The 19,873-nt window shown below is 43.8% G+C and overlaps 2 protein-coding genes across 4 annotated transcripts in view; both read right to left on the bottom strand.

Moving 5' to 3' along the window:
• Nucleotides 1-1,090: 1,090 nt before the first annotated feature.
• Nucleotides 1,091-6,962, bottom strand: shbg (sex hormone-binding globulin). The gene is made up of 8 exons (XM_067578980.1): nucleotides 6,192-6,962; nucleotides 5,201-5,298; nucleotides 4,627-4,816; nucleotides 4,167-4,328; nucleotides 2,787-2,943; nucleotides 2,453-2,589; nucleotides 2,036-2,240; nucleotides 1,091-1,823 (listed from the first exon to the last, which is right to left on the bottom strand). The coding sequence occupies exons 1-8, from the start codon at nucleotides 6,291-6,293 to the stop codon at nucleotides 1,690-1,692; spliced, it is 1,185 nt and encodes a 394-aa protein (XP_067435081.1). The 5' UTR covers nucleotides 6,294-6,962; the 3' UTR covers nucleotides 1,091-1,689.
• Nucleotides 6,963-8,023: 1,061 nt separating this feature from the next.
• zbtb4 (zinc finger and BTB domain containing 4) overlaps nucleotides 8,024-19,873 on the bottom strand; it is a 26,140-nt gene continuing 14,290 nt past the window's right edge. For all 3 annotated transcript variants that reach the window (XM_067578977.1, XM_067578978.1, XM_067578979.1), the window contains exon 2: nucleotides 8,024-16,736. In XM_067578977.1, coding sequence (XP_067435078.1) covers nucleotides 11,189-16,736 — 5,548 coding nt within the window. In that variant the 3' untranslated portion in view covers nucleotides 8,024-11,188. The remainder of the gene's footprint in view (nucleotides 16,737-19,873) is intronic.

Below are 19,873 nucleotides of genomic sequence, written 5' to 3'. Positions count from 1 at the left end.
GGGGATCTCTAAAGCTATGAAAACTGTACTTTTATTTATGACGCTTCTGAAAGATCTGTGTTGATAGATATGTATTTAAAATCTATTTTTAAAAACTATTTAGTAATTTATGCTGCTCCATTTGCTCCGTTTACTTTCTTATGTGTATTATTGATCTGTTGTTCATGTCATGTCTGGTTTTAATTGAGTGTTGTTTTGTAATATGTAATCTGTTTGATAAAGTTTTAATAATAAAGGCAAAAAACTGCACCACACTATGGATGTATAATGAGATCTTATAATGCATCCATGCACCACATCTATCCTACACAGAAAATGGATCAATTTAATTTAAGTTTAAGCTGTGCATTTGTTATTAATTATGGAAGAATTTAGCATATTTGAAGAGACAATTCAACTTAAATGTTAAAGTTTCAAAGGAGATGAAGACTTCATATTTTATTTGAGGCCTATTTCTATCTTATTCTATGTTTTTGCCCTTCTGTTTATAATGCTGCACTCACTGAATGCAGTTTATTAAACAGTTTATTCATATATGTTTAATGATTTGGAAATGAGCAGAATCCTGCATGAAATACAGAAATGTCATAAAACTCCTTTCTTGAATTGACTTATTAGGACATGTTTCCTTTTCTGTGTTTCTTTCTTTATTTCTTATCTCATTTTGTTTTGTACTGTTCAGAATTAATGCATTATGAAAATGAATTATTTAAATAATTACCTCAAATGTGTAGCTACTTATACAATAAAGGTGAAAAAAGTTTAGGCTTATTTTTCTAATCATAAGCTCCACTACATTATAAATTAACACATTATATCTTAGATAACTTTCCATCCAGAAGGTTATATCTAAAAACATCCATAATCTTACTATTATCTTTTTAAAAAATCATAAAAAAGACAGTAAAATGTATGTAGGATGTATGTAATTGTGATGTTGACCCTTTTGATAAATACTTTTTTCTTTTTTATACTTCCCTATTTTTTTCTATGCTTGTTCAACTCAAAGAATGACACATGTAGGCTACATGCAGATTATTTGGAAATATTAAATGAAGAGAAAAAAAGTAGATCAGACGTTCTTGCAATGTGGCATTTCTGCTCGCTCTTGCTCCGTGTTTTATTGGTTGGATGGCATGGTGCACATGACTCTAACATTGTCTATAAAAATCCACTAGAGGGAGCAAAATCCATGTCTTAAATCTCTCTTTCAGTATATACCCAGTCTGGTGTTTATCATTAGTGTTGAGTCAAAGCGCTATTAGCCTTTATATTGCATTAAACACAGCAATAAACTTCATAATTATGGAAAGACATATTAAAGAGAATCCTGTTTTATTTAGAAAACATATTGTTGCATGTAATAAAGTCAGAAAATCACTCACATTCCTCAGATTAATCTGTATATTCCGCTGGTTAGCGGGAGAGACGTTTATTAAACAACATATTAATATTTTATTGTAAATTCTCCACATTTTAGAGGTTAACTGGTACAAATACCCCATTTGACAACAGAATGTGTATTAGAAGCCTGCATAATTCAATACAGAGTACTGTGTCTCTATCATTTCAAAAACAATTTTTGCACTTTACATACTTTGAATTTTTTTTCATTTTGACCCAAAGCCAAAGGAATAAATGCACTGACTGCCAAATACTTCACATACAGTATATGCATACTTTGGTGGTTTATGCAGGGCAGCTGTGAGAGGATATTGACATGTGTCTGAGAGCTAAATCCAGATCCAAATCCTTCCCTTGGACCTGGATCTTCTCCAGACAGCCTGTCAAGAACTGGGAGCCAACTCTGTCCTCACCTTCACCTGAAAAGTGGACAAGAGGAAGGAGAAAACACAAGTGACCTCAACTGGTTGTGTTCTTTATGCAGTTGTGGTTTTATAAAATATATAAAAGAAAATCTCTGAGCAGTAATGTAGTAACTTAAACTTAAACATATGAAGACAATAGCTGTCCCACAATTATTCAAGACCGTATAGATCATTTTTAAGCACTGTGCATTGATGTTTAATCTCACCTAGGAGACCACCAATGGCGATACGGCCTTCTCTCCATGTGGTCAAATAACCAGGGTGGCTCACTGGACTGACAGGTATCTGGGTGGTCTTTGATTCATCTTCATCTTGAAGCACTTGCAGTAAATCTGTCTGAAAGGTTATCACCAGTCTCTTGAAAGTTTCTTTCATGCTGATTTTATCACCGCTGAAGGTAAGTGTAACCTCCTGCAAATGCAAGAGAGGGACAGAAGAGACACGAGTTTAACTGAATCTGTGGATAAAGTATGATAAATGTGTGTATTTATGACGGGGATAACATAAAGCAAATGCTCATGTTAGCCATGCAACACCCTCTTGCAGTGCCATGAGGGGTTTTAAACAGATGCTGGGAATTATTTGCAAATTCAGTTTGACTCATGTCTGATTTATGTGCATACCTTTGTGTTATTACTGGCCAATAAAGTGAACAGCAGCTCTTGCCCAGGAGCCCTGATGCTCAAAATGGTCCCATCCATCTGCCTGAAATCTCCCCACAATTCAATCTTCACCCCATGCTCTTCCTCAATGGGGAAAACTGCAGAGTGACAAAAGTATAATTCACATAATTAATAGAGTCTGTGTTAAATTGACCTGTTAATCATCCAGTAAAAAGCACTCCTAGTTATTGTCAATGAGCGTTGAAGGATATAATATTGCTATCCAAGATGTATTAAATAAGGAAATGTTAGCACATTCCCATCACTTGTATAATCGAGTGCGGTATGTTCCCACCTGAGGTGTTGAAAATGGCAAACCCAGTGCCAGGGAAGAAGCTGCCGGGTTGGATGTTTTGATAGCACGGCCAAAACTCATCCGCCTCTGCCTCCCAGGGGATGCTGACGTTTAGCCAGCTGCCTTCCCGCACACAGCCATCCATCTGTGGTTCAAACTGCAGCGAGGAGAGCAACAATGCATTTAGTGGAATGAACTGCAGACAAACAGGAAGAGCTGGCACCTGTGATTGGTTCGGAAATGTCCAAAACTGTTTATGATCATTTTTCTGTGCACTAGTGCAAAGGAGTGCAAAATGATATTTACTTTAGCACCAAGTCGAAGGCAAGGCAACATGATACCATCTAAGAAAACTGCAATAAACAATGAAAACAACTAAAAACATGCAGATAGTGTATAGAGAAATAGAAAGACAGAGAGATAAAAATAAAATACATATATACACAATATTATCGTCCCATCACACTCTTCTTAAAGGAAAAATGCATGCACAAACTCCTTTACCATACTGTTATGCCTGACTGGTAAAAAACAAACTAGTCATTTGTAGGACCATTTTATGGTGGTATTTCTAGCTTATTACCAAGACCGAACGGAGTGATAAGTTCTAGTTTTTTAAATGCCAGTCCCTCAGGATGAATAACAAACACCTGCTTTTCAGACTCATAACTTAGAGCTGATATTTAACGATCATGCAGGGAGAAATCCAAAACAGAAGAGGCAAAGATACTAATCTCTCCATTGACAGTGGCCTAAATTAACCATAATGCAATGCACCAATGCAATGCTTAAAGATAATCAGGTAATGAGGGTAATCAAGACTGATGGTGAGTCTGTGTCTGTTGGGAAAAGGGAGGGTCTGTTATGCTTATGGCTTCAGAGACCTAGGCGCTGATTTATAAATTTTGTTTTCGCCTATTAAGTCTCAAATTACCACCACTGAAATAGGCGTTCTATGTATTCTATTTTCACTTTATTTTATCTTATTTTCATTATTGAGTTTATTTTCCATCTTACATTACTTGGGTATATCCTGACTTATAGTCTCTAGTATGAGTCAAGTTCTAAAAACACTACATTTCCCATGATGCAACAGGATCAGATCCTCCCTGCCTCCTTAATACACATCTCTTTTAATCTCCACACTCCCAATTTTTAATGACACCACCAGGCCTATTTAATCAAAATGTAAAAAGCTCCCTTCAGAGCCACAGAGATCATGACTGAACGGGTCAACTGAACTCCACATAGTGGTGGAGTTCCCCTTCAGATCAGAGGCATGTACTGTAGATGAGGCAGATTGATGAAATGTGGACCCAATCATCACAAAATAACTTGTGGAATGTATTGAACAGGGCAGATAAATCATACAAACCGTACCTGAACAGCCATCTTCTCCTTGTCGATCAGGATCCCACCGAGGGCCAGTCGGAGTTTGTCTGAAATGACCTCCTCCATATGTTTGGTCTCCACGCTCACCATTAGCCCCATGGAGCCATCCACCTCTAAAATCACAAAATGCCCATCGCTCCTCACCTTCAGCTTGGTGGCATCAGAAGCACAAGAAACCCAAGATGAATTCAGACCTAATGTTCCTGCCATGTGTCACAATCTCATCACTTTACAATATTATATAGTATGTTTAGTATGTTGTATGATTGTTGAGTGCAAGAAAATAATCCATCCACAACCATAAATCCACTTATTTCCAGTGCAAAACAACTTGTTTCATCAGTTGAATTAAGTATTTCAATATTGGGGTGATCTGGTCTATTTCAAGACATTGTCACCTGATTCATATTAAATACATGAAAGGAGATCAACTGCACTGGAAACTCACTATGTGCCATTTTCCGTCGTTGAGCTTGGGGCCGCCTGTCACGCTGACAAGCGCGTCTTCTCTGCTGATCTGCATCAGAGGGGTGCCGTCTTTTAAGGACAAAATATACCAGTCCTTCCCATTTTTGGTGTCTCCATAGAGGATTACACCTTCTGGGTCGTACGTCCGTAGCTGAAATGTTGACTTCAAACTACAAATAGAATACTTGTAAATTAAAGGGAAGGCTGGTCCATACAGGTTAAAGAAGACAGTTCTCTCCATTTTTGTTTACTTTTTCTGGCGTTGCTTTTTAAATTTCAGTGCAACCAACAGTGCTTTTCCCCACAATGTACAAAGACCAGTTTTACTGACAGTGAAGGGAAAGGTAGTTATTGTTCTTGTGGCCTGCAGTTGGAGAAAACCCATATAATGGAGCTTTCCTAAAAAAAAATAAAAAAAACATTAAATTATACTGCCCTGTTGTAATTTTCAAACATGCAGGAGCCCTTTTTGCCTCCTTGAGAACAGATTTTCAGTGAACATTTGATGTGAAACCTTCACAGTGCAGTGGTTTGCTCCCACTGACTTAGCCTACCTGCTGATCTGAGCGAGGTTGACTGTCACGTGGCTCAGCGGCCTCCAGATGTCTCTGTCCTGGCCGAGGTAGAAGGTGGCCCCGCCTGATACTTCTTTCTGGAAGACGTACGGATCATCATTATTTCAGCTGTTCATTTGGCACATTCATCAAACACTGTTTTTTTTTTCGTGTAAAGTATCTTGATTAATGAAAGACTGAAGTCCTATTAAACTGAGAGGTTAATATTGTTGAATGATTGATTCATCTTAAAATCGTAATTATAACACTGGTGGTGTGCTTTACTTACATTCTTATGATTTAATAAGAATGTAACCCTAACCCCTACGAACAAAATCAATAACACATCATGAAAAAGAGAATCACGTCGCATCCAGCTGCAGTATATCCCTTAATATTGACTGAATAACGTCAATATCAAACTTAATAGAAACATCAGTCCAGATAGGAAAAAAACATTCATTGAATTGAAAACAGTTGGTGTTATCAGGGCATGCTGGGATATCCCTTTTTAACCGGCACCTGAATTGCGTACAGTATGAGTTGATTCAGTTTTTACTGACTCATATTTGGCCGTCATGTTTCACTCCACCTTTCAAAAACCTATAAAACATTTTTAGAATTAATAATACAGAGGAAGGTTTGCAAAAAATATATGTATGTATCATTACAACGTTACACTTTTTTAAAGTACTTCAGAAGCTCTGAGACAGATATTTCAAACTATTTATGGACTGTGTGACCTTTTCCTATTTTTACAGTAATACTTACAATATGTCACAGGAACCATTCATACTTCTACTGAGATACATTTATACACCATATTTATTTTAAGGTCTCCACTCTTTTTGTGTCTTTATTTGGAATTTGGCTCATGGACACACATGCTCTTTAGGCTATCAGATACAGCTTGATAAGAGCATTTTAATGCAACACATCAGTGCCTTATTCCTTCCAGGCATTATGATCCTCGCATGCCATGTGAACATACCTTACCCCGTCCGTTCCCCTGCCCCTCAGCTCCCCAACCAAGCAGAGTGAGGCTCAAAGTGAGCAGCAGTCCACCTGCCGTTGCTTTCCAAAACATCACCATCCTTCAATGTATTCACCCAGCAAGGCCTTCCAGTGTGTAACCTCTTGAGCCCTTGGGTGGTCTGTGGAGTCCAAGCTACCCCAAGGTGTTGGGACAAAGGAGTGGAGAGGCGGTTTCAGTATGTGAAAAGGCGATGTGTGCTGGCACACTGTCCTGGTGTCCGAAAGGGCAAATATGCCCTGGTCAGCGCCGGTTATCGATCCCCAAGAGTGGGTGCTTGATGGCTGTGTGTTTGCGAAAAAGTAAGGCAAAAGAAACAAGAGTGGACAACAGGTAAACAGCATGGGGAAGAGTAAAAGGCAGAAAAAAGATGGGATGTCATAGAAGGGCTGTCATAACAGTGATAATAATTTTGATTTCAGCACACAAAATTTTTTAAAAAAGTGTGTGTGTCCATTTACAGTTTGTCGATCCCCTGCAATTGGGGTGATTCATGTAGCGTGGACACAACTGCAAGCTGGGTGAGTGACCTTAGCCAGACCACTGATGCGTGTTTACCCATTACACAGAAACCTTGATTCACCACTGCTGGCCATGACTCAGTGTGCGTTTGTGTGTTAAGAATAGAGTGAAAGGGAGAGAGATGAGAAGGCAACTATGGTGCAAGTAACAAAACTCCTTTTTTTCTCTTCTGCCGGCTGCATTCCTGTGAGCCTCCCTCCAAGGAGGTTGTGATAACTGTGAAATACTGGGGAAAAGTGTGACACAAAAAGACTATTATTATTCAGTTGTTGAAGATTTTAAGTAAATCTGAAATGTCAAAATGCAGCAAAACATAAAATCATACCTCATCGTGTGTGCACTCACAGTGTGATGCAAGTGTATTTACTGTCGTTGAGTATATGCATTTTCCTAGCAGTCATGTTGACATGTCACAGAAGGAAAAGCACAGGTGTGATTAATGACATTCACGATGGCTGCGTTCCATTTAGTTGCTTCATTTTCAAGGTCTTAGCATTGCACATGCTGGATCACTGTCATATTCCTAAGACATTTCCCCACTAAAACAAGTCAAAATGTCTGCTGTAAAGAAGACTTATTGAGGTTAACTAATTTGGTGCTTTGTTATATTGAAAAATGGAATCAGTTATTTGCAGGAGGGCACTGTGACTTTAAATCACAACCATCACTAAGGTCATGAATGCACCTTTTCTTTTTACGCTTAACTTTTTGGTGAATGCTTTTAAAAAATCTAATAAATACCTAAGATCCTGTTGCTCATATCCAGAAATTAATCTGTGACATCATATTTTGAGAGCAGAAATATACGAGAGTCACCAAACTGACTTTTCCTGTTTAAACCACTGAGTGTCACTAGTGGGAAAGTGCTTATCCAAGCTTCTGGTTCACATGTCAGCAACTAACTTTCAGTGTATTTTTATGGTTTGATTGAGAGAAAGCATGCATGTGTGCTGCGGATAATCGTGCTTAAAAGAAAAAAAACACAATGGAGTGAAACATCAAAGATACCTAAAAACTTTTACCGGGGGACACATTAAAAGAATGCACAATGTAAGTCAATCGTATCGGAATCATACACGACGAAAAAAAAGTGCAAAGGATCTAAGGAATTTGTCCACTTTTACCGATTCACTTAATGCTAAATGCACGTGAAACACCACCGAAGTGAAACCAGGCATCTGCCAACTTTAAGCACATGGTTCATATTAAGAACTCTGGATCAAAGATTAATAAAGACATTTAAAAAACACATGAGACCAGACTAGAACTTATTTTTCATTGGGTCATCAGGTTAATACTTTATTTTGTTTGATTGCAGCAAAGAGAAAGAAAGGGAGACGGAAACAAGGGGAGAGAGAGAGAGAGAGAAAGATAGAGAGAGAGAGAACAAGAAGAATGTTTGGAAAAGGAGACTACAGACTTTGGGAGAGCTGTGGCTACAAGCCTTTGTATCAAATCTAAAGACAAAGTCATCAGGCAACATTAAAACATCTTTTAAAAATAACATTAACATATTTTGTGGGCTCTATATGGCACAGTATTATCCTAGACATGTACACGATACCAAAACAGTTTAGCCACACCTCTACATCTATGAACAGCTTCATAGCAAACAAAGCCATGAGATCTATCTCCAAATCATATTGTCATTTCTCAAGAAAACGTTTGTTTACTAATCAAATTTCTTATGCCATAACAAGGCACCTTAACAGTTGAAATCTGGCAGATCCACATCTTACTATAGATAATTATTTAAATATCAAAGCAGAGGCACATTCATTTAAACTAAAACATACAGTAAATAGTTGTATATTACCACCAGATTCCAGTCCAGTCACTACAATACGTCGATTTGCATGCTTTTGGTCTGTATGATAACCGTGATGGCAAACTATGGCATAAGAAATGGTCCAAAAAACACAAACATGTCCATCTACAGGAATGGCTTGACATATTGTATTGGAGACAGCAAGGCTTTTTTACACTGAAACTAACCCACAGAAAAAGTGTCAAAGAACAAAAATAATAACAGGTGGCCCGTATACTGCCAAGGGATATGCTGCTTAGGCAGATTTATTTTGGTTTTCTTATTCACACAGTCACTCACTCTCGTACACACAGCACGTACGCACACACACGCAAAAAAAAAGGCTTGTAACCACACCCAAAGGGATGCTTCTGCACCCCTGCAGTCAGTCACGCTGTGTGTTTACACTCCTGCTCGGACCAAAAGGCGCCTCAGTACCATCGCACACACACACGCACGCACACACACACACACACACACGTGCACACGAACTGACACATATGTACTTCATTCAGAGGAGATGCAGTGCGCGAGTGTATGCTTGAGGGAGGGAGGGAGAACTGAACAAGCTCCCAAATAGTGACTGTGAGACTTAAATGTGGCAGCAAGTTTTGTGGAATTTTTTTTTCCAAACTGCGGTCTATGATTAATAAAAAAATATTAACAGAGATATGGAAGATTAAAGAGGCCAGAAAATATAGAAGGAAACGGAAACAAAAGCTGTGCGCACAATGCCAGATTTGCTGAGGATATAAACGGTTAGGAAGCAAGTGTTGCTCATGCTTTGTGGATACAGAACCCAAGTTTACTGACATGTTCCTAGGACTACTGTATATATGCATACCAGACGTTATACGGTTCTTTAACAGGTTATTTGTGTCAAAACAGAAACAAAAAGGAACTGAAACCAACTCTACCATTAATGCAGCTGTACTTCATTAACCTCATGACTAAATTTACATTCATGTTTTTAAGTTTACTCCCCCTTTTTCACTGAAGCCACTTCCATCTGGTAAGAGGGCTAAACAACATAAACAACAACATAGTCGAACAAAACAAACATATAGAGATAACACATAACAACAAAGCCCCAGGAGGGCATCCGGGGATTTCCGGCCACCACTTGGGCTGCTAAACACAGCCTTTTTCTACCTCTTAGCAAATGACACAGGGAAGGAAGGGAAATAGTTCGGACCATTTCCAATCTCCTCTTGGTTGTCAAGAGGGATGTTTTTGTCCCCAAAGTCCTTTTCCGTAGGGGGTTCTGACTCAGAGACCTACAGTTTTGTGCCCATATATTTCTTTCCATATCCAGAAATAACTCAATACCCTGAATCCATTTTTTTTTTCCTTCCTTGCTGTCGCTTTCTTCTTCCTGGCTTAGGAAATTGAGCCTTTTCCTCCTCCAATCAAAGAGGAAAAAGCTACTCAAGATGAAGGCTGACTGGTTTTTATTCTTTTCCTTTTTCATGTGAAGGAAATGAGATGAACAACGGAAGTGCAATGGTCTACCAGCCTGCAATCCTTACCCAGTGGCCAGCTACATATCCAAAGCAGCTACAAGTGTCCCCTTTAAGTGACCACTACTTCTCTATTTTGTGCACATAAGGTATAAACTATGGTGAATGCTATACATATCCTACAGTGTCATCTGACCACAAAGTCGCCAGGTTAGTTGAGACATTAGAAGCTCAGATGATCTGTCATTGTCATAGACTCGCGTCTAGCTATAGCTTTGACTTCTTAATGATTTGGATATGAGGAATCACTTCTAAATGCACTTCTACACACTGACCTACAGTAGCTATTCCAACTAGAGCAGGAATGCTGTGTGCGTCTCACACGGAATGATCTAACCATTCATGCGTATACACCATCACTCAAAGCACACGCCTACAGTAACACACACACACACACACACACATACACACACACACACACACACTTTCACCCATATGCAGTAATACCTGCATACGCCCACCTCTGCATGCACCAATCCCTACATACTGTGCATGTACATGCTCATATATAACCTTCATGGACAGTTTGACAACAGGAGACACCTGTATTCTCATTCGCTCATACAAACACACACAGGTTTTGAGTTGCTTAATGCTCCACCTCCAACTGTGTCGAGTAAGGACTCTCATCCCTTATCCTTGCCCACAAAAACCTTCCCAGAAGAGCGTTTATCCTCATTATGGGGCGACTATAAAGGGAAGCAGACTGAACTAATTTTTCACACAACACACGCCCTGTTAGCAGTTCTTATTCTTATATTATAGATAATATAATGGGTCAGAGAGGACGATTAATCAAGCTCTAGAACTACGACACACTACAGCAAAACAGGAGACATGGAGAAAGGTGAGCGGAGAGTAAAGAGAGGGGAGTAATGATACGTCACTATAATATCAGCCTTTCCTCCCCGTTTCTTTGCTCCTTCTCCTCCCTTCACACCCTCTCCTGATTAAATGCCTAGCTCTGATCTCTACTGAATAAAAGAGAGGCAGGGGTACTGTGCGAGTGTACTCAGTGACCCAGTGATCACGCACCCCTCCCGCTCCCATCCTAAACAGGCCAGGCAGTCCCCTTTGAAATATATTCCTTGTAGTGCTTCTGGGTCCTATGGTTTGCTGCTGCTGCTGTCTCGCTGCTTCTTGCCGCTGCCGCTGCTGCTGCTGTAGAGGCTGGGATTGGCCACAAGGGGGTGAGGTGCTGCGCCCATGTAAGGCCCAGCAGTGGCGGCGTAGTTGAAGATGGCGGGGAGGAAGGGCAGAGGCTCTACCTTGTCTCCCCCAGGTGCCATCATATTGAGAGCCACAGGAAGAGCCGCCAGGTTATAAGGGTAGGCCAGAAGCTGAGGCCCATAGAGCAGCTGGTAAGGGTCTGGATAGAATGGCAGCTTGGCCAAGTCCCCGCCGTTAGGGACCATGACCTTTCCCAGCGGGCCAAAGGGATGAGCTGCAGCAGGATAGGAGGACATGAGCAGGTTTTCCTCCTGCTTCTTACCAGAGTGGTAACTGTCTGGCACGATGAGGGGTAGGGGATAGTCCTGGGCAGGGAAGCCCACTGGGGTGGTCTCCCCCTGCTGGGGATCTCTGGAAGAAACAATGTCCTGGTGCTCTGGCTCAGGTGGTTGAGGGGCTCGGGGGAGAAGCAGAGCATGGGCAGAGGGGCGGTCACCAACACCAGCTGCTCCAGTGGGCAGTGTGAGTCTGTCGAGTCCTTGTGAACTGGAGTGAACCTGACGGTTGGCTTGAGCTAAGAGTCCAATAGCTGTGGGGGACCGGCAGGGGGACTTAGGAGTGTGCCTGTGTGAGGAGGGTCCATTCATAGTGGTTTGAGTGGGGATATGCTGGGGGGACGGCACAGGGCTCAAGGGCTCCTCTTTGGGGACCAACAGAGCAATCTGGTCCTCTGGGGCATGTGCAACTCTACTCATCTGCTGAGCCCTCTCAATCTCTTTTTCTCTTTCTTTTGCCATTTCTTTGTCCCTCTCCCTTTCTCTCTGTCTCTCGAGCTCCCTCTCTTTCTCTCTTTGCCTCTCTATCTCCCTCTCTCTCGCTAGTATAGAGGACATGGTCAGGTCTTGTGCTTCGTTGGGAGAGGGGCTCCTGGACATTGACTGGACTCTGAGATCTTGGACCAGCGGTGGTTCCTCATAACCTGTATGCAGAAATACACCACTGCCACCCTGCCTCTCTCTGTCCATAATGACCCCATCCCGTTTCATGAATCCCCCCTCAGAGCTGGGAACCGTTGTCATGGAAACAGGAGGAGCAGCAGTGGTTATTCTGGTCTGTGATGTCATGGGCATATTTGGAGAGGTGTTGGTGGATGCCACGATGTGCACAGGGCTGGGTATTCTGTGGATCTGGCTGTCTAAGTTCTTTTTGCTGGGGGTGCGGTAGTCCAGACATTCAGATCCATTCATGACTAACACACTCTGGAGAGTAGAGGGCGCGGCAGGCGTGAATTCGGGTTTGGTGGGTGTAAGGTTAACTGGGATTTCTGATGGAGGGTCTGCAATTTTTGGGCTCGGCTCTCTCTCAGGAGCTGGATGTGTGAGCTCTGTCGGTTCAGGTTTATCGCTGGGTTCTGACATCTGATGTTCATCTGTCGGTTCACTGAGATGGTCCTCATGCTGCTGTGATGCCAAACAGTCACTGGGCGGGTCTGGTGTTGAATAGCTGATAACTGAAACAGAGAGAGCACTGGGAACCTGTCCATTTTCAGTCTCTTGGTCTCTGCTAACAGTTTTAACAACTGTCTCTGTTGTTTTTTGCTCTGAGTCTTTATCTTCCTTTTCTCTCTCTGGGGAACTGCTTAACTCATGGCGTCGGATATGGCGGGTTAGTGCTGAAGACGTCTTGCACACCTTATGACACTGTGGACAGGTGTGCCGTGATAATGCTCTTCTGCTTAGGCGACTTGGACTAGAATTTCTCCCTAGTAAGCCCAGTTGCCCCCCTTTTTCTTCATCATACTTTGCTATCTCCGGCACAGACTTGACCCCGGCCCCTTCTACTTGTTCGCCAAGGGCTACTTTAGGGGGCACAGAGGGTGACTCAGTAGGCTTGGGATGCTGGGCTCTCTGGTGATCTTCCAATTTATCCCTTGAGGGGAAAGTGGCTCGGCAGAAGAGACATACAAACTCCAGCAGATGGCTCAGCTCGTGTTTGTCTCGCTTCCTGGGGCTTGAGAACCAGCGGCCACATGTACCACACTCTGCTGCATTCCCATTAGTCCACGGCCGCCTCTTTATTCCCGTAGGAGCCACTGAGGTAGACAGAGGAGGCTTTGGAGAGTGCAGAGGAGGGGTGGAAACCTCATGACAGGCCTCCTTAACATGTTTTTCTGCTTCTTTGTTTTTGTCCTTTAAAGAGGCACAGAGATAATCTTTCTTTTTTCCCTCTCTCTTTTCCGTGTTAGCTTTAGACAGTTTTTCAGCCTCATCAATCTTCCCATCCTCTTCCTCATCTTGTGATTTCTCTGTCTCTTTATTCACACGGTTTTTAAGCCTCTCTGCTCTCCTCTTCAGCCGGATGGAGCGCTTGTACTTCAGTTTCCTCTGCCAGCTCTTGACCCTCTGCAGATGTGCTTGGGCCTTTCTCTTAGGCTTGTATGAATAGTAAGGCCGCCATAAATTGTCCTCCGTGTCATGGTCACTCTCTTGCTCACGCACCTCTCGACGGAAGTAGTATTCCCTCACTTCATCAGAGGATTTGGAGCTCTTTTTCACAACCTCCTCCTCCTCTTCCTCCTCCTCCTCCTCCTCCTCCTCCTCCTCCTCACAATCTACTTCTTTGTCATCAGCCTCTGATTCCAGGCTGGCTCTGTGGTGGACGCGGTGTTTATGGTGATGGTGGGAGTGAGAGTGACGGAGTTCCTTGGCCTCCCGCACAGATGATGTTTCACTTCTCTTGGTTTTTGGGGGGGAAAGGCCTTTGTCTCTCCTAAGGTCTGTCTCAGAGATGCTGCGCTTTACTATGGCTTCCTCACCAATACGTACAGTAATCTGGCACAGCGGCCCTGCCTCTTTGCCCTGTGACCCTACGGATGTTGAGAGCTGCTTTGAGTTAGAGAGCTCGCTCTTGCCATGGGACTTTCGTGATTTGTGAAATGATCTGCTTGTCTCTGCGTCATGTCTACCTCTTGAGCCCTCCTCTGTTGTATCTGAACAGTCTCTGGATCTCTTTTTATGGTTGTCTGCACTATCTCTTTGTTTTTTGATTGATCTGGGAATGCCCTTATGTGACGTCTGACTGTTGCTGGTTTCAGGGGACAAGCTGTTCACTGGGCTTTTTTCACTTCCAGAGGAGACTTGGTTGCTATGCACAATAACAGAGGATGACACTGCTGTTCCATGAACTATGACAGAGGGTTTTGTATGGCCATATGTTATCACAGAAGGCATGCTTGTGTCTGTGCCACTCCCAGTCTTAGGAGTTTTGGTTTTGCCGCTACTAGACATTTTGAAGCTGCCACTGCTTCTACCCTGCTCTAACTCTAGGGCCTCACTCTCATGTTTTCTAACTTGGGGCATGTCCGTTTGGGGGTGGGGTGTTAGTGGGGAGAGGTCCCCGTGCTCAGCAGCCACAGAAACAGGGAATCCATCGGGGAAGGCATCTGGGTCAGGCTTTACACTCTGAGGGTGGGCCCCACTGATGAGGCTTTGTAGGTCTTCAGGTCCCAGAGCGCAGCCCAGGCCGGGCAGGGACACGGAAGATGTTTCAGTTGGTGGCATAAGCAGGCAATTATGCAAACTGTCACTGTAGGTCTTGTAGGGTCTCTTCTGGGAGCGCATGGGGAGAAGGCGGTAGAGCTTGAGGGCGTTAGCCTTCTGCTTATAACCCCCATTAGCTGTCTTTTCGCTGGAGATGAGGCTGGGATTAATGCCATGAATGGCCTTCTGGTGTGTTTTGAGATTGTAGTAGGTAGCGAAGGCATCCCAGCAGAAGATGCACTGGTAGCGCCGTTCTCCTGTGTGCCACACCTCATGCTTTGTGCGGTACTCAGCCAGGGCAAAGACCTTGTCGCAATAATGGCATGGATATTTGCGGCGCCATGAGTGCACATTAGAGTGACGCTTGAGGCTGGATAAGGTCATGTAGGAACGCTCACACACAGAGCAGAAGTAAATGACATTGCCGTCTACCACCTTCACAAAATGGTTCTCATCACTTGCCAGTAGCTCTGTGGCTGCTGCATCATCACCTTGGATTCGTGCCAGTAGGCTCCGCGCTTTCTTCCCTGGCCGCGCCTTACTGATGTCTGTTTCTCCCACAATCATCCCCCCCTCCACTCTCACCTCACCCTCCTCCAGCGGCTCCTCCTTTGGCTGCACACTGAGAGAAGGAGGGCTGTTGGAGGGTAGGCCTGGCACCCTGCAGGAGGCCTCGTGGGATTGCAGTCTCTTGCTGTGGATGAAGACTTTGCCACAGAAACGGCAGCTGAGGGCGCGGCTGCCACGATGCAGCCGCATGTGGACTGTCAGCGAGGAGGCTGAGCTGAAGAGCCGATGGCACACCCCACAGATCAGCTCGGGCTTCAGGCTGTCAGTAGGGGAGTAAGAGGACGAATGTGGGGGGGCAGTAAGACCCTCAGATGGGGGAGGAGGTGGTGGTGGTAGTGGGGGAGGGAGGTGGAGGGTGGGTGGGTGGAGACTTGGTCCATGAGGGCTTCCCACCTTCCCAGCTGGTCTTCCTGTTATTTTCTCCCTCCTCTCTGCATCCCCGCCTCTCTGATAGGCTGACGTGCCCAGACTGAAGAGGATCTGGGCAGTTTGAGAGGGTGAGGCTGTACCGTTGGTCACCCTGTGCCTTTCATCCCATCCATCTCCACCATAACAGCCCCCTAAAGACCCGCTGGAGGATCTTGGGGGCGACTTGTGAAACTGAGTCTCTGGATTGAGTTTAGAGCACTTCAGAGGAGGCGGGGATTTTATATCCTTCCTGATAAGTGAATGAACAGTCATGGGAGATGAGGAGGAGGAGGGTGAAGAGGACGGAGAGCTGTCGTGCCTCTGGGCCTTAAAAGGTCTGTGCTTTACGTCCATGGTAGCATCCAGTTTCCACAGTGAACCCTCATCTGAGCTCTTAGAGGATGGCCGTCGTCGGTGGGGGGAAGGGGAGGACGAAGAGGAGCTACGACAGTGGTTTGGAGATGTCAGAGAGGCTGGGAGGGGTCCAGCACTAAGTGGGAAGCTTAGGGTGATTTTTGCATTTTTAGGTCCATCAGCCATGTCCTCCAGCCTGTCCTCCATCATGGCCTCTCCCCGGCCTCCATGCCTTTTACCCTTCATCTCAAGCTGCTCAGCTTCCCCTTCCTCCTCCTCTTCTTCAGGCTGAGAGGCCACTCCAAGACAGCGGACTGGTTTGTGTAGCCCTTTGATCTTGTTTGAGCCGCAGAAATTGACAGGAGTGTGTAACGGTGAGAAGGCCTTGAATGGGTGAAGAGTGTCTGGAGCCACTAATGACAGCAGCGGGGAAGACAAAGTTGACAACTGCTGACTCTGGTGGCACGTGGTGTCCTTAGTTGCAGTATGTGTGAGGTTGCAGAGGGGAGTTAGTCCAGCAGCCAGGTGTTGTTCACTCAGACGTGACTGAATAAGGCCCGCATGGAGGGGGTCCCACACCTTCTCACCGGACACCATGACCAGCCCCCGAAATCTGGAAGAGAAATCAGAAAGAACGAATCAGCATTGTGAGCAACCTAAGACAAACATCCAACACGCACATTTACATCAACATAAAGCAAAGAATTAACATTACACTCGGAGCTTTTGCAGTCGCAGTCCATGACGATCATGGAACACTTTAGGGAAACTGCAGAGAAAACTAAATGCCCCAGCAATGCTGAACTCTAACAGCTCAGCCAGGAATGGTGAGTGAACGGAGGGAGAGGGTAGGGGGAAGGAATGAATCTGCGGCAGTGCTGGTTTAGATTTCAGCGTGCCACAGCCAAGCCTTCAGAAAGGCATTCCAGAGATCCATCTCTCTCGGCTGTGACACAACGTTCCCTATGCCTAATTGGAAGGCGTTCAGATTTAATCAAGATTTCCTCAGAATAGTGTGTTGACTTAGATCCATGGCCCTAATGCACATAAAAATAGTCCCGCTCTCTTGCTATTTGAGCAAGAGCCTTGTTAGCCATTCCTGGCAGTGGCTAGTGTTTGCTGGGCATGACTCTAACCATTTATTTGTGAAGGCAAAGGCAGGAGGCAAGGAAAGAGGGGAAGAGGAGAAGGGAGGGAGATTGCATGCATGTGCACAGAGAAGGGGTGTTTTTCCGCCCTCTGCATCCGGTACAATCTCAGCTAAGCTGTAGGAGATGAGCGACAGGCTATTCTCATTTCCATTCTAATTCAACTGCCATGGTAGCGGATGCAGTCGTCCTGCAATTTCTCCATACATATTATAGCTGCAGTATCACATGCGATAGGCAATTTTCTGTTATTACTTATTTAAAATGGGGCTATTTGTTTGGGTCTGCAGATTGGTGAGGAGAATGGAGACAGTATAAGGCCATAATGATGTGACGAGAAGAAAAATCCTCAGTCATGCTTTTCTGCCTGCGTTTTCAAGGCAGCAAGGCAGCCAGGAAGGCAGGCCGCTGTAAAATTCCACAGGCAGCCCTGAACAGGCAGAAACTAGGTCAGCACTGTTATTGCAGAGGGAAGAGGAGGAGAGAGAGAGAGAGAGAGAGAGAGAGAGAGAGAGAGAGAGAGAGAGGGTGAGGATGAGGGAGAGTGAAAGGGTGATAGAATAAGGGAGAGAGAGAAAGAGAGTGAGGGTTAGTGAGAGAGCAAGAGACAGAAAAGAGAGAGGAAGAGGAGGGAGGGAGGGAGGGGGGGGGGGGGGGGGGATTTGAAACAGGAACAGTCAGACACACTGCACCGTCAGACAGACAGGAGCCCAGGCAAACACTAACACACATAAAAAACAACCAGCGCAGAGACAAACACACAACCATGCATGAACACTCAGACAAACAAACATGTATGTGTACACAGCACTGTACATACACGAGAGAAACACAGGCATAAACAAAGTAGTTCAACATGGATGGGCCCACTTGTAAATGACATCAAAACTAACATCAAAAGCACTGAGATTGAGGGTACAGGTGGAATTAAGTATAGTCAAAAAAAAAAAAAAAAGGAAGAACTAAGTGTCTATTAATGACGTACTTAGTGCAGGCATTGGCACATAGTCTTTAGTGAACTGGCACAACCAGTTCATGATTATCTGTGGCTAAAAACAAGTATGCACAATCCTGTCTCGCCAGGCTTGCAATATTTTTGCCACTCTGTATTGAAACAGGCCTTCATTGTCACTCACATTTGCTGAGCGATAGATGTTGTGCAGGAAATCCCTTATGGCAAGCGCCAGCCTGCTACAAGTGGGCGGACACACTGAGAGACAGTGCTAAGGCTAAAAATTTCACCATCTCATCTGATGCTTGCGCCGCGGACAGGAAAATGCGTATGACACCCCCTCGCTATTTTTCTTTATCTCCCTGTGACGCACACAGCCGCTGCAAAAGCAGAGAGACTGCACGACACACTGTCTGACTGTGACAGGCAGCTTTAAACACGCTTTTAATGCGCTGGATTTAATCATACACAAACAGAAATGTGTGCACAAACACGTACGACACGCAGAAAAAAAACACTTGTATCTCTTTCTAATTTGTTTAGATGTGTGGATACGCATGCATCCTTCTCTATAACTCATAGGCACACAAACAAATGTGACCAGGACCCTAAGCAAAATCTAAATAAACAACAGCCCTGTTCCCACACCTCTCAGCAACAGGATGTTCTGTGCAAACAAACATGTTGGTTGGCCTAAGAAGTGTTCATCTACTTGCGCTTGTGGCACTACAAAACCGCATAGCATGAACAGGTGCTCAGCTGGTGCAGGACAAATTACTAACTAGACTCAAGTAAACATAAAACACACTATACCAAACGCATTGGCTTTCATATAACGACTCTTCAGTGACAAGCTGGGGGAAACAGAGGCATACTTTTAGCCATGCACTGATTCAATTTGTATTCCATATCGAATGACAAATGTGAGACAAAAGTAAACACTGTCTGCTTTTGATTCTGGGAATTTTGCTCTTTCAAAGTAGAAATAGCACTAACTTGCATATTAGTTTCCGTTTCTCTGCACAGTTTCCCTTTTGAAACTAATTAACATTGGATAATCTTCAGATTTGATCATCTTACCATGGTGGCTGCTTGAGTTTTGGTACCAGTTCAAAACTGCAAGAAGTTTTACTATTTGACTTTGAGACACTTTCCATTAGCATTTAAAAAACATGGATGACTTTTACGACCTTAGAAACCATTAGTTAGTAATCCATTGAATTTAAATGGACAATCAGGCACTGGGAACATCACTCCTAATGTGGCCTTGCATAAGGCAGGACGGTAGAAGAGTTTGGCTGGTGCGCCAGCTCAAGGCCATGAACCAGCCGCTGACCAATCTGTTTATTCCACATTGAAACTGGTACTTGTGCTGGCAGACAAATAACCATTAAGATTCAATAGCAAGGCTTTTTTTTTTTTTAACATCCTGCATGGAGGATGTTGTACAAAGGAAAATCCTTAAAAATCTAACCCCAAATTTATTGATATGATGCAGTTGTTTAAAAAGAAAATGCATGCAACCAACTCTTTATTTGGCTCTGAAATAAATTATTTGCTCCGATACCTATGCTAATTGAGGATTAAAGTTCTGATCATGGCGAATTACATTTTTAATACTCTTTTAGTGCCACTTAATTTGCTTTCACA

Source organism: Thunnus thynnus, chromosome 22, assembly GCF_963924715.1.
Source record: "Thunnus thynnus chromosome 22, fThuThy2.1, whole genome shotgun sequence".
Taxonomy (NCBI): domain Eukaryota; kingdom Metazoa; phylum Chordata; class Actinopteri; order Scombriformes; family Scombridae; genus Thunnus; species Thunnus thynnus.
The sequence above is the reverse complement of the archived record's forward strand: the minus strand, read 5'-3'. Positions and strand labels throughout refer to the sequence as shown.